This window comes from Choristoneura fumiferana, chromosome 17 (genome assembly GCF_025370935.1).
Source record: "Choristoneura fumiferana chromosome 17, NRCan_CFum_1, whole genome shotgun sequence".
NCBI lineage: Eukaryota > Metazoa > Arthropoda > Insecta > Lepidoptera > Tortricidae > Choristoneura > Choristoneura fumiferana.
The window spans coordinates 13,828,044-13,842,835 of NC_133488.1; the positions used below are offsets into that span (position 1 = coordinate 13,828,044).

Sequence of the window (14,792 nt, forward strand, 5' to 3'; positions counted from 1 at the left end):
AATTTGCACTTTTGTAAACTTTTTTGTCTCAACCAATCATGTATGTTATCCATCATGGCGGTTCAGGCGTTCAGAACTGATGGTATCTGTAGAGTCGTGGACATACATGTATTACAGGTACTGCTGAGTCATCGAGCTGTAGGCAAGGTGCCCGGGACGTCCTTAGTGTGTTAACCTCGTCTCTTGGTGGCCGTGAAAAAGTACTATGCCCCTTAGCTAGAGCACTGAGCACGGCCGCATTCGGTACTTCATTCGCCCATAAAGGTTGCATCCAAGTCCGCTACTGTGCTGCAATGTAATGAGAATGAGAAACGCTAAGAGAATGAATCAATTTATCATTCATTAGCCTAATTTGTAAAATCTACCTACGACATTTTATCGCTTAATGCATTTTAATTTTTAAGATTCCATACCTGTTATAAAAAATGACAATTTTTTTTTTAACAACAATGGAACCGACTCTAAAAAACTTGAAAATATTTTTCTACTAGCTTGAAATCGGCGCTTCAACACGAGCCATTGCAGCAGGAGTGGAACTAAAGTCTACCTCACCTTCGTATTGTATATTTGGGCTTTAATCACTCCTGCTGGCTAGTGCTGAGGCACCGACTTCAAGCTAGTAGAAATAATTTTCAAGTTTTTTGTAATCGGTTCTTTTTTTGTAAAAAAACATTTTTTTTAGAGTCGGTTTTACTTTTTTTATTTGTAACTTTTTAGTGATTTGTTGCCAAAGTACATCTCACAACGATTCCATTAAGCCCAAACACCACTTAGTTACATTGTTTTATAACAAAGTTAGCTTTTCTTAAGTCGGTTAAAAATGGAACCTTTATAGTTTATTTATTGTAGTCCGTCTGCAAGACCCTTTTTCTCAGGAACGCATGGAGGAATCAATCTGGAATTAATATCAAATACTCAAGGGTACCTCTTGGAGCGGTATAAAAATCAAATTTCTGAGTTAAAGCAATCAAATACTGTCATTAAACAAGATGTTTCCATACAAATTGTCGTAACCGAGTAACCTAAGGTTCTTTCGGTTGTCCTAGAACCTTTAAGTTTAGTATGAATGAAGGAAGCTCTTGTAGCACAACTAATAAGAGTTTTTATGGTTTTCTACGTCAGTTAACCAATCTAAAATAATCCCTCACTGCGTACATTTAGCTTACGAGCAGGGTTCTGCTAACTGTAGATATTTGTAGATACCTCCTTTGTACAAAACCCTCAGTGCGCAAGCCCGACTCGTACTTGGCCGGTTATTTTTTTAAGTAAACTTAAGGTAGTTATTTATATTTTACCATAATTTTGTCTTTCGTATAATTGAAGCATTGCGAGCAACAAGGGCGTTCTCTATTTTACATAACCCTCCTTCTTCGCAGTCGGGTAAAAATACGCCCCTGTTGCACCCAATGCTTCAATTGTTACCTTTTCATAAATTGTCTAAGAATGAGTTACACCAAGTTACTATAAATAACAAAATCAACCAACCGTCACTGTAAATCCATAAACCGTAAATCATCCGTCAAATCAAACTAAATTGACGGCTGACATTGTTTATTGTTGCTTACATGGTACAGCTCACATTAAGATATAAACTTAACCCCAGTAACTTTACCTTGCAACGAGAATCGAGCAATTGGCATCACATTGCGACGCCGCAAAGTGAACGAGATTAAAGTGCTCAATCGAGCGCCGCAATGTAATGCAATTTGCATGACTATTATTGCTGGCCTATACTGAGGCTTTGAGTGAGTTACACCAAGTTACTATAACTATGACCAATGTCAACTCAGCCGTTAAATCAGAGGGATTTTAATAGCTAGTTCGACATTGCATATCGTTGCATTCGAGCAACTCACGTTAAGTGTGAGATGCACCAAGCTACTATAACCATAAGCAATGTCAGACCAGTCATCTGATCCCCTTGATTTGACGGCTTACTTAATATTAGTTATATCTCTACCTAGCAACTTGATGCAACTAACCCTTAAAATTTAATTTAATTAGTAAATAAGTTTTTGGTACAAAAAAAAAACATTTTTATTACAACCTTTTTTCTGACTGTACTTTCGTCGATTTTACTAGAATTTTGAGTTGATGCCATTAACCGTTGAAGAGTTTCGTCCTGCGGAGACGATCCTGGCCGGACTACCAGGATGTCACTACCAGATTATTGTATTGTCACGTAATTTACATAAATATGCCAAATTTCAATTCAACCCCAATTACTAGAAGTTGGTCGAATTTAACTTGCAAGATTTGATTACATACAGACGCAACGGAACAGGTGAAACTAAATAAAAGCTTGTAATAGATGAGTTTAATCACTCTCGCGCTATATAGATCACTTAAATAATTGAATAGACGTATAAATAACTGGGCAGGCTTTAAAATTGTTAATTTTTATGATACCTAATGACCGTATAAGAAATGTTAATCAAGGATCTTTCGGTCGCTTACCTCGCCTCCGGTGCCCGAAACGTTAAACCCGTTTATGTCTTTTATATGAAAAATAGTCCTATCACGTGATAAAAACCGAATACATAAATTGTTTAATTTATTAGTTACTAGCTGTTCCCCGCAACTCAGTGTGAAGATTTGACGACCAAATGACGGCCAAGTGGTTAGAGAACCTGACTATGAAGCTTGAGGTCCCGGGTTCGATTCCCGATCGGGGCAGATATTTGTATGAATAATACGAGTGTTTTTACACGGGTCTTAAACGTTAAAAGTGTATTTAAGTATGTATTTATGTAAATATAAGTATGTTTCTCCATAGAACACGCTAATGCTTAGTTTGGGACTAGGTCAATAGGTATCGTGTCCAATGATTTAGAAGAAATAAAAATAAAAATTAGTGGCTATTCCGTGGGAACTACGACATTTTTTGGGATAAAAATTATCCTAGGCGTGTCCTTCCCTGGGCCAATAGATAAAACACCTATTATTTATTCATCTGCGGGTAGGAGAATTCCTTAATTTTTATCGATCAACGTACAAATACGTGGATCCATGGCAGCCCATGCGCTGACCAAAGTCAGTGTGCAAGGTCGCAGCGCCCGAGACCCTCTGCGGGCGCAACGACCGCGGCTTCCGGGTGCTTACCCTCGTAACTACCAAGTTTTAACGTCTCATTAATACAGGAAACTGTGGTGTCTTCTACCTTTATAAAATTGTTTTAATAATTACCCATAGTAATACAATCAATACAATGACTCAACACTGTACAGTCAAGGAAATTATCTTAGTACGTCCCAGGGTGGAACCTTTTCATAATCATTTTTGTCTTGATTTCTTTAGCAGATGTATGGAATGTCAATATGACATTAGTAGCACAAAGGTTCCAACCTGGGTAGTGATTAAATTTCCTTCACTGTACACAACAATAGTTAAGCGATACAGGAAACAGGTACCTACACAGAGATAAAATTACATGATAAGCCGATACTCACTATTTACATGGATGGCAAATGACATTATGGCATGTGATATTTATAGCTTACAATGATTATGAAAAATGAAATTATTGAAATTAATATTATGGGAAACAAAGATTCTGTCATTTGATTAATATGGTAAACAATGAGTAGTGCAAATGAATTTATATAAAACAATATTATGGCGGTTGAATATTATAGCACATGAAATTCTAGCTAGTGAAATTCGGGCAAGTAAAGGTATACCACTGGAAACATATCCAATGACCCTCGCACGTGTCATTTAAGGAACAGTTGGTGGCCGAGGTTTTTCCAACTCTTTACGATATGGCTTCCTTCAAAAAGCGAGTGTACCATTTCTTGCAAGGCCGGCAACGTATCTGCAGTCCTGATGGTGCTGCGGATGTCTATGGGTGACGGTAATCACTTAACATCAGGTGAACCGTCTGCTCATTTGTCTGCTATTACATAAAAAAAGACTTTTTAAATGTTAATCAAGTACTAATTTCGATTTAATCAATATTTATTAGCTACTCCGGTATTTAGAGCACTATGTCAGTAGAAATAAACTAATTATTTTCGATCAGTGTACGGTCAGTATCTGCACGAATTATATTAGCTACAATGTTAAGGTTGCGTTTGGGTTGCGTGAAGAAAGTGAAGCACATGTTTTATGATGTTATGTGCAGTACATGACTATCTGCTACGTGACATATCACTGCTGTATCACATTACGTCAACGAACTAACTGATAGGGTTTGGTTTGATTTACATCAAATCCGATTTATATATCAATATGCTAACGCCATCTACATGATTCGATTACATACCTGCTGGGAAGTTAGCTATATTTACTGAACTTAATGGAAGTATTTTATATAAAACTAGCTTTTTGCCCGCGGCTTCGCTCTCGTTAAATTTGGGGTAACAATTAACATACATTTACTTTCTGCGATCCTTTTTTTCGTATTTTGATTGATTTTTTGGAGGATTACATGGAAATACAAATACAGTAAGACGTTGTTTTAGACAGATGGTGCACATTTTGGAATTCAAAAATCAACCTACATACGTAATTAATCATTCATAATTCGTACCAACTCTGGAACCCTGTTTTGCTGAAACATTAAAGGCGTTAAAGTACTACGCGTTTCTTTTGCCGGCGACTTCCTACACGATATTATTATAGGGTATAGGATAGTATCTCGAGAAATTGTAAAGTCCCCGCGGGACATGAATTACTGTGATCTATTTTAATATTCTTAATTGTCGATAAGAGACATAATGTAGCTTTCTATTATTAAAAGAATTTTGAAAATCTGCCCCGAAATTGAATTCACTTATTTTTATTCTGAGGAAATTCTGCATTTAACAAAAGAAGTCTGTCCATCAGAGATATTGTACGAGTAGCTTTCTATTGGTAATAGAATTATTTAAATCAGCTCAGTAGTTTCAGAGATTACCCCCAACAAACAGAGTTGAGATATTTTCCTATTCCATGGGATTTTCTAAAAATCTTTCCCTAGTGCACCTCTGTATTACTTTAGGTCCATCTTTGCCAATTTCAAGTCTCTAGCACCAGTAGTTTTGGCTATGCATTGTCTGTCAGTCAGCCAGTCATGGTACTGTTCAGGTAGAGTTAGGTATAGAATTATAAATAAATCAACCCTGAAGTTGAACTCAGTTTTTTCTATCCCATGAGAATTTTGGATTTTCCGAAAAAAAAGTGGCCTGACATCGAGGATAGTCATATTATATCATATGAAAGAATATTTAAAAGGAGTGCCAAAGTTGAATTTACTTATTTCTATCCCGCGGGAATTTTAAATTTTCCCGGAAAAACGTATCTTATGTCAACCAGGAATACTGTAGCTTACTTTTGGTGAAAGAACTTTTAAAATCAGACCCGAAGTTGAATTCACTTATTTCTATCCCGCGGGAATTTTGCATTTTTACGAAGAAGAGTAGTCTATACTAATGAGGAATAGTGTAGCTTTCTATTAGTGAAAGAATTTTTAAAATCATCCCCCAAGTTGTATTCGGTTTTTTCTATCCCATGGGAATTTTGTAATTTCCCGAAGAAAAAGTAGCCTTTGTCATTTGGGGATAGTCATATCTCATAACACGTAAGAATTTTTCAAGTCAGCTCCAAAATTGAATTAATTTATTTCTATCCCGCGGGAATTTTGGATAAACCCGGATAAAAAGTAACCTATATCAATCAAGGATAGTGTAGCTTACTAACGGTGAAAGAATTTTCAAAATCAGCTCCAAAATTGAATTAATTTATTTCCATCCCGCGGGAACTTTGCATTATCCCGGATAAAAAGTAACCTATATCAATCAAGGATAGTGTAGCTTACTAACGGTGAAAGAATTTTTAAAATCGGCTCAATAGTTTCAGAGATTCGACTACAAACAAAGAAGCGAAAAAAGTTTAGATATTTCCCTATCCCGTGGGAATTCAAAAAAAATCCTTTCTTAGTGCGCGTCTACATCTATTAAGGAACATATATTCCAAATTTCAAGTTTCTAGCCCCAGCGGTTTGGGCTGTGCGTTGATCTATAAGTCAGTCAGTCAGTCAGTCAGTCAGTCAGTCAGTTTCTTCTTTTATATATATAGATAATGTTCTTTAGTATAGGTAGAGTCATTCACGATGACGCGTGCCGGTGTTCTTATTACAATGTCATTAATGTCTAATTTTGACAAAATCACGCATCTTCGTGGAAGGCACCAGGTATAAAAATTAAATGTTTTAGCAATTAATTAAATGTCAAGGAGACAACAGCATTATTATATTATGCATTGCAAAATATCAACTACTTTTTTAAGACATCTAGTTTGTCACATGACGTTTGTTTAATCTTTTTTATATTTTATTAAAACAAACCTTTTATACTCCACTAAAAAAATACAAAATTTTAACTGACTCCAAAAAAATCTATAAAGATATTTTTACCAGTTTCACAGTTATTTGGGGTCGGTTACATTTTCGCTTTTCAGTCTAATAAATTTATGTTACAAGAGCTTAATATCAACTGCTAATACTATTAGCGACAACTCAAAAACAATTAGTCAGATCTTGTTCTAAGTAATTTAAATGGCAGCACGTGAAAACCATCAAGCTTTCAAATAAAAAGAGAATAATCATAATCGGTTCACCTAGAAAAAAATCGGAGGTAACTAATACAGATAAAAAAATCGAATTGAGAACTTCCTCCTCTTTTGAAGTCAGTTAAAAAGACACTATCGATGTAATCTGTCATAACTTAAGCTTCGTGGGATATTAATTAGCTTATCTTCGTCAGCAGATCTACTTGATAATAAGTGGGTTGCTCGAACGCAGACAATACAAAAACTCTTTAATTAGACACTCGCCTACGCTTCTTTACATTACATCCTCACTATAAAAAGATTGATTGGAGGTGTGTCTGTGATTCACTACACTGATAAATCAAATACTTAGTCAAAGGTTCTTACCTGGCAATCAAGTTACCAAATATAACCATTTCAGCTAATTATTTGAATTCTCTTATATCCTGGTTGCCCGCCTACTTTTTATTTTACCGCCTACGCAACAATATTGTATCAGCTGTACCTAGTTATTGCTGACAAATACAAACGGCTCGCATTATGAAATAATGAAATTTATAAATCAATACTGCCTTAAACCCTAGAGACTGGCAAAGGGCGTTGCCTTAATCACAACCAGTTCACCTCTGAGAAGGTTAATAGGTTCAGTAAATTGTACACCGGCTCCATACAAATGTGTTATAAGTAACCTCGGCTAGGTTATTTAAGATTATGCTTCCGGTGCCGTGCAGTGCAGTGCGGTTTACCAATGCACTTCCGACACGGCTCTTGACGGATCTGTGTCAATGACTCTGCACTCGACCACTCGGGCAGCTAAAGGTCAATAAATCGTTTCAACTGGCTACAACTTAACATAAAAATGTCGCGCCGCCAGTTGGCAGTTTAAACGGAGTAATGTGCTGATATTTGTAGCCATGCAAGCGACAAGGTTGGCCCTCAGATATAATTTATTGAATCGGGCGTTATTTTGCGAAGGTCCATATCATGAACTAGCATCTGGTAGCGTGGTTATAGTTGGGTTTATGTGGTTTTTGTGTGTTCTTACAGTGTAGAGGTGGAGGAGCTGCATGAATACACATTTGTTGCATAGACGTAGCTATCGTAAGGTCGTGGGACTCTCGGGTGAGCATAATTGTTTAGGTATATAAATTGCAATGATGTTTTAAATACTTATCCAACATAACGTAGTTCGCAGGTAGTTACATATGTATCTAGCAGACCTTTGCTAGGCTGCAATATGTCGGACACGCCCAAGATAGGGTTCTGTAGCCATCACGATAAAATGAAGTCGTATTTTTCTATGAATTTTGTATTTTGTTTGGAATCTTACAAGCTTAGGTATATTTTATACCTTAGGCTGCTATTTACCCTTAAACTACTAATAGTTCTCAAGCAATCTTAGCCGCTTTAATTTTCCTTGTAAATTTGATATATTTACTACCATTCTGATTTTTTTCAAATTTTTCTATCCAGCAGTTTACATTTTAGAGGGGGGAACGCTCGATTTCAATGAAAATTTGCACTTTAAAGTTGAATATTTCGCAAACAGATCACTGAATAGAAAAATTGTCTTAGCAACCCCCCAATGGTAAAAGACCTATCCAACGATACCCCACAATATAGGGTTAGTTGAGAAAAAAAACACCCCCACTTTACGTCTATGGGAGGTACCATATTTTTTTTTACTCTTTTTTATTGTACCATTTTTTTGTATTGTATTGTACCACTTTGTCGGCGTGACTGATATGTATATTCATGTCAAATTACAGATTTCTAGTACTAACGGTTTTTGAGCTTACCCGCGACAGACAGCCAGACAAACGGACAGACATGGCGAAACTATAAGCGATACTAAAAAAAAGGACAAAAATATTTACAACACATCAAAGATTCAAAGGCCATCATAACGTTCACATTAATTCTCCTCAACTTGAAACTAAGTATACGAACAATAACATGTTACGCAAATAATGCATTACTTAGTCGTCACGAACGGCATTTTATTATAATTATTACCAGCCGCGTGCACCATAAAGCGCAGCCGTATCCGTTTCCCGGAGGCGGCGGTGTTGCAACCACTGGCTCCAACCAAGGTTGCCACTTGATATCACCCTCATTTGTCACCTCGATCTCAATCGTTCTCCCCTAATGTATCTTCCATTTTATTACGGTGTGCTTTGGAACTTATCTTACTGAGATAATATATAAATCTCAACTAATAAATATGAATACTTCAATCAAATATGAATTAACGTAGTTTAAATGGAGTAGGCATGTTAATGAAACAAATGAACTACTAGGAACAGAGATAATACAAAGACGATCTAAGCCTTATTATTGTCTAAGACACTTGGAATTACAATCGTTTTCAACATTTGTTTCTGTTACACGGTATAAGACGAGGGTAGAAAGAGATGGCCATTGCGATCGTGAACGTCAGCGCGTTAGACACTATACACCATTTATTTTAACATTTGAAACTTAACGGTAAAATTTGCACACGTTTTTAAATGAAACAACGAAACTGTTTTAAATTGTTAACTTCTATACTAAAAACAGTAAATACTTACCGCTAATAAATGTACCTGTACTGTAGCTATTTTTAGTCCATTTGTGTTCAAAATACCTAGAAACATGTGTTACAATTTGACCGTTAATTCAAACCTTAAATTAAATGGAGTATATGGCCTCTGATCTTCTTTGTATTGTCAGTGTTCCCAGTCGCTCATTCGTTTCATTGTCACGTATACTCCTTATAAACTATATTAATTCATATTTATTAATGGAATTAGGTACTAGATTAATTTAGAATGGGATTAGGAACATTAGTAGAACTCACCGTCACGTGATTTGAAGTAAGATTTAAGTCCCGAGCTTTCAGCGGCGGCGGCGCCGAACAAGCTTTCACGTTGCCTTCAACGCAACCTCTCAACAATGACGCTACATGACTGAACAATGTTTTGGCACTCTCGTTCAACTTTATTGTTTTAATTGACATTAATGCAACAATGTTTTATATTCGATAATGACCTTTCTCACTTGGAACAAGTCTTTGTCTCAGTAAGTTATTTTGCAATATTTATTTCACATGTATTTTAAAATACTTAGGTACTGTGGGGACTGTAACTAGGTAAGAGCTTAGGTACTGGGGATCAACGCGCGTGACTTTAAACTTAGTTCAAAATAAACAACTTCTTCAATCATTTGGATTTATTTCAGAGCTTAAAAATACATTTACATAGCATAGCACCAGCCGCTTAGGCTATCGGGAGCAATCTGCCCTCCGGCATGTAATACCCGCTGTCAATCTAACCTGCCAAGTGGTCAGTTTTACCACCTGCCAGCGGTATACAGCCTAGTTCCTACATATCCCTCCTTCCTCACAGAGGTGGGGACCTAATCTACGGCCCTACCTAACGGGGACATTACAGACAGAAAAGGGTCTTTGCTAAAGACTAGTCACATCCTTTTCATGAAACTCTAGTCTATGTTATTACAATCATAAATAGGTTTATATATTTCAAAATTTTCAAATCAAGGATGGGGCTTCACCGCCCAAAAAAACCCCGTAACAAAAAAGGTACGGCGCCTTTTCAGTAAAAAGCCTAGCTACTAAAGACGCGTGACATTGCCTGTGCAACCCGACACGTCATTCTTGCTTCTGTAACACCCGTGTCACATTTACTCTTTGGCCATAATGCCACTAGACAACGGTGCCTCATGGCAAGAATATCATACTGCCAACATCTGCATACTCGCATATGTTGCTAGCATAATCTGTGCATGCTGCCAACATCCGCTCTACTAGCAAATGTTGCTAGCATAATGTCTATACTGTCAGCATCCGCTTTAACAGCAGTTGCTGCCAACAAGACCCACTTGTATCTATTCCTAGACAGAGCATTAGGACAGCGGTAACTGCCATAACATTCCATCTATTACCGGAATAGATGAGATGCATGCAAACCCAGGCCCCTCCATGAGGTGCACCTGAGCTTTCATCCAGCTCATGGTTACCAAGATCAATGTGCTCACCTAAAATACCGAGCTGAACACATCGATTTACCTGTACCACTATCTACTTTTTTTTTTGTTTCCAAAGACCAAAAATTCAATTCATTTATTGTAAAACCACAGGATCAAGTAAATTCCAATTAAATTATTTCATATATTTCTTCAGCAGTGGTAGGCTTCATGCTTCATGGCTTGGCCCTGGTGTTCAAGTTCTTGTTTCTCAGCACCCCGAGCGGAGTTGCCGTTCAACAACGACAGCAATAGCCGCTGGGTTTCCATCTTATTATTATTTCACAGCCATGGATCCAAGTGTGGACCCCTGGGCAAGCTTCATCGGCGATCCCAGTTGGCTGTGTGAACTTCTGTTGCTTGAAAACTATTGAAAGGCACAGAAAATCAATCATTAAATACACCATCCATGAACACCACATATTTCTGGGCATATTGAACACATGAAGGTATGAAGTACTCCCACATGCTGAGATAAACTAAAACTACTCATTCTTTATATATAGAAATTCACATCATATATGATTACAGTTCACATTGGGAGATGTATGAACAGGCAATCTCATATTCGTGAAGTTGAATATGTAAACAATTATATTAAGTTCACTATGTAAATAAAAGTTATCTGTTTGGTTTTCCAGCGATGTCGTCAGACATCAGTTTTGACAAGAGCAGCTGGGAGCTGCCATCAGTTTTCATCAGCCACTGCATGGCTGCTGCAGATTGCCATCTCATTTCTGCATTTAATTAATTGATCTCCAATATGAAAACACACGAAAAAAAACATATATTAGTCACATAGTAATATTACAACACGCATTAGTCATATAAATTCATTATATCATTAATTTCCTACCTACTCAAAAAACTTTTAATTCAATTACCTATAATTATAAAATTCAATCGCAAAAAATAAATTTACAATGTTTACATTTGAATGACATTGTCAATCATTGGTCGTGTCAATTTTTTCTAACCGTCGACACAGAACTTCTCGGGTGAACTTTTAAAAAGTTTTCAGTCAAACCACAAAGTTCATTCGGCTTGAGACAGCCATCACTTTCCGTCCCTTTCACTCCTAAATGAACGTTTTTAAATTTTATGTTTCGTTCATTTAGCGATCCTTGCTGTGGGAAAAACTTTTTATTAACATAAATTAGACAATGACGTGACTTTTTATTACCTTTTCTATGGAATCTATCAGGTCCGTTTCCGTTCTCACGTCGTCGCATTGCCACTCTTACATAACAACCAGAAGGTTCCTCTCGCTCCTTCATCAGACCTGCCGAACCCATCTGCAAATTTTCCGACTTTCGTACCCTTTCAGGCTTCGAGCTCAACTCGCCTTTTTCGCCATCCTTTTGCTCCATCTTTCTATCGATCCTCGCTGCTTTCCCAATCGACTTCGACTTCTCCAACTTTCCTTCACTCGAACCTGAAGCAAAAGAATTTAAACCACGGAACCCTAACAATTTTTTTACTGATCGCACTTTACTTTCCACGGTCAAGGAGTTAATTTGCTCGCACTCAACCTCTTTCATGGCAACTTGATTTGCACAAACCTTTTCAGTCAATAATGAAAAGTCGTTCGTGTCATTAAATTTTCGAATAAAATTGACACGGAATTTTTTATTCAGAGTCAAAGTATGAGTACTAAAATCAATCATTGCATTATTTGCAGTCAAAAAATCTTGCCCTAGAATGCAAAAATTTGTGCCATCATTAATTACTAACAGTCTAATTCTACAATAATAATTATCTATCAAAATATATGTATTTACAATTCCTATAGGCTGAATCATGGAGCCTCCTGCTACGCGCAAAGGATCACTGAGCTTGTGCTCATATTTTAAGTTTATTTCCTCTGCAAGGGAAACAGATATCAGTGACACATTGGCACCACTATCTACGAGGGCCTTGCAAATCCTGCCATTGAGCTCTACGGGCACAAACGTGTTCAGACTATTTTTTTCAACAGTACAAACATCGGGAAATTCAGTAGAAAAAATCGTATTAATTTGGAAACCATCAATATTTCCTTGATATCCTTGACGCTGCTGCGGCACCGGCTGTAGCTGCCGCGGCCTCAAATTATACCTTCCATATGGCGCACGTGATGTTCCCTGGTGTATTTCTTGCGGAAATACCATTGTTGGCGGCGTTTGGGACGTATCATACTCCGAACGCGGCGTGAATCGAAGAGGTGGAGCATCTCCTTGCTCCCACGAGTGTTGATAATCTTTTGTAATATTAATCGGCAGTTCTACTTTATGTGTTTTCATGTGTAATTCTGTATTAAATACATCACACAATTGCAGAATCGTTTTTCTTAGCTCCTCCTTTGACGCGAACAATCTAGACGCTAAATGTAATTGCCATTGCGAATTAATAGACTTAATAAAATGCTTGATAAATCTGCCGTCTTCAGTGATTCCTGCTTTTAAAGCTAATCTTTCTAGTTCATAATAAAATGATAGTAGCGGTTCTTTCGGCTCCTGCTTTCTATAATAAAAAGACTGTGCATAGTCTTCTTGCGACGGGAATTGTTCTACTAATCCCTTCTTTATCAAATCATACGACTCCAACGTCGTGAAATTGGCCTTGTACCAGGACAACGCAGGCCCTTCTAAGTAGAGTGCGATCGCTACTCGCTTCTGATCTGCGGACCAATTCTTTATGATCGCAATAGTTTCAAACTGGTGGATAAAATCGTCCACATCCGAATATCCTGCGAATTTTTCCGCCATCTTCTTTTCTTCTCCGTAATAAAATTCTATTAAACACTGGGATATAGGAAAAAATAAAATAACTCACAGTTGCTTCCTCAAAAATCGATACATTTACCAAATCGCTTCACTTTTCATGCGCTTTTTTTGTCATCAAAGCTCGTCTTTTCTTAACAATCGTCCATAGACCGCTGGAATCGCTGCGGTACTCCGTCGTCCTCTGAAGCGATAGCTAAAACATAAAAAGTACACCGACCGCGCCTAACTCCACCACTTGTGGGGACTGTAACTAGGTAAGAGCTTAGGTACTGGGGATCAACGCGCGTGACTTTAAACTTAGTTCAAAATAAACAACTTCTTCAATCCTTTGGATTTATTTCAGAGCTTAAAAATACATTTACATAGCATAGCACCAGCCGCTTAGGCTATCGGGAGCAATCTGCCCTCCGGCATGTAATACCCGCTGTCAATCTAACCTGCCAAGTGGTCAGTTTTACCACCTGCCAGCGGTATACAGCCTAGTTCCTACAGTACCTACAATCAAGCGTTGGCATATAACTTATGTGTGTTTAGATTTGGCAAAAGGTAACACGTGAGATTTTGCATTTTCTGAGATAAATTATATCTCACAAAAGGTAGAATGTCGCTGTCTAGAAATACATTATACGAGAATGGTGTATGTAAGATGTAAATTTTAAGTACTTTAATTAAATTAGTCTCCATAAGCCACTATTGGGTAAAAACCTTCTTGATTTTTGCGGCAACTTGTGCATTTTCCATGGTACTAATATGAATAGCATGCAATCATACCGGTGCATTATCGTTTAAAGACTAAAGATCGCTATTCGTGTCAAGTACGAGTCTCATCTAATTAGCATTGTAGAACAAGTAACGAAGCCAAGTGTAAGATAATATTTAGCACTTAGATTACCTTATTGTTGCACCACTAAATACTAATTTAATAATCACAAGATTAATGCCCACACTCACTTACTTAGACTAAGATGAATTACACCCTCGAGCATACACATACTGCTCTGAGCTATGTGTTAGGTCACAATTATACCTAATCCTTATAGTTTGATGAATTTCAGCAATTAAGAATTATCATTTTTTATTTAATAGTTTTAAGCATAGTTAACGTGGGTTTTAATGTTTAGACATAATCATTTAATACAAACGAGTTTTTATACATAAATGCTGCGAGCTCACGTTGAACGAGGTTCTAGTCTGTATACTAGTGTTATTTATTACAGGTTGGTATGCGTTTAAATGAATTCAAAAAGACTTAATAAGATGGGCTTGCCTAAGTAAGGTAAGACAAGTCTAAAATAAGCTCTGCGAATGTTATGCAGCTTTGCACTTCCAGTTTATTTCTTGTGGTTTCAATAATTTTATTCATAATGATGAATGAACCCAAAGCACAATATACAACTACTTAGTGGCTCTGCGAGCAGTATACCTCGCAAGTTTATCGAAATGATATAAAATATGATATGTCTCGTCTTGTCATCC

The 14,792-nt window shown here is 37.1% G+C and overlaps 1 protein-coding gene across 4 annotated transcripts; it reads right to left on the bottom strand.

Moving 5' to 3' along the window:
- Positions 1–9,720: 9,720 nt before the first annotated feature.
- Positions 9,721–13,343, bottom strand: LOC141437387 (uncharacterized). Of its 4 annotated transcripts, none has more exons than XM_074100714.1 (2): positions 11,436–13,343; positions 9,721–11,288 (listed from the first exon to the last, which is right to left on the bottom strand). In XM_074100714.1, exon 1 carries the CDS (start codon positions 13,296–13,298, stop codon positions 11,514–11,516), a length of 1,785 nt encoding a protein of 594 aa, XP_073956815.1. In that variant the 5' UTR covers positions 13,299–13,343; the 3' UTR covers positions 9,721–11,288; positions 11,436–11,513. The 4 variants fall into 4 exon arrangements, with proteins under 4 accessions (XP_073956815.1, XP_073956813.1, XP_073956814.1 ...); XM_074100712.1 differs by having other exon boundaries at positions 9,721–11,307; XM_074100713.1 differs by having other exon boundaries at positions 11,408–13,343.
- Positions 13,344–14,792: the final 1,449 nt, after the last annotated feature.

Excerpts from the sequence above, each read along its gene's own strand:
- LOC141437387 (XM_074100714.1), bottom strand. The coding sequence starts at position 13,298 with ATGGCGGAAAAATTCGCAGGATATTCGGATGTGGACGATTTTATCCAC.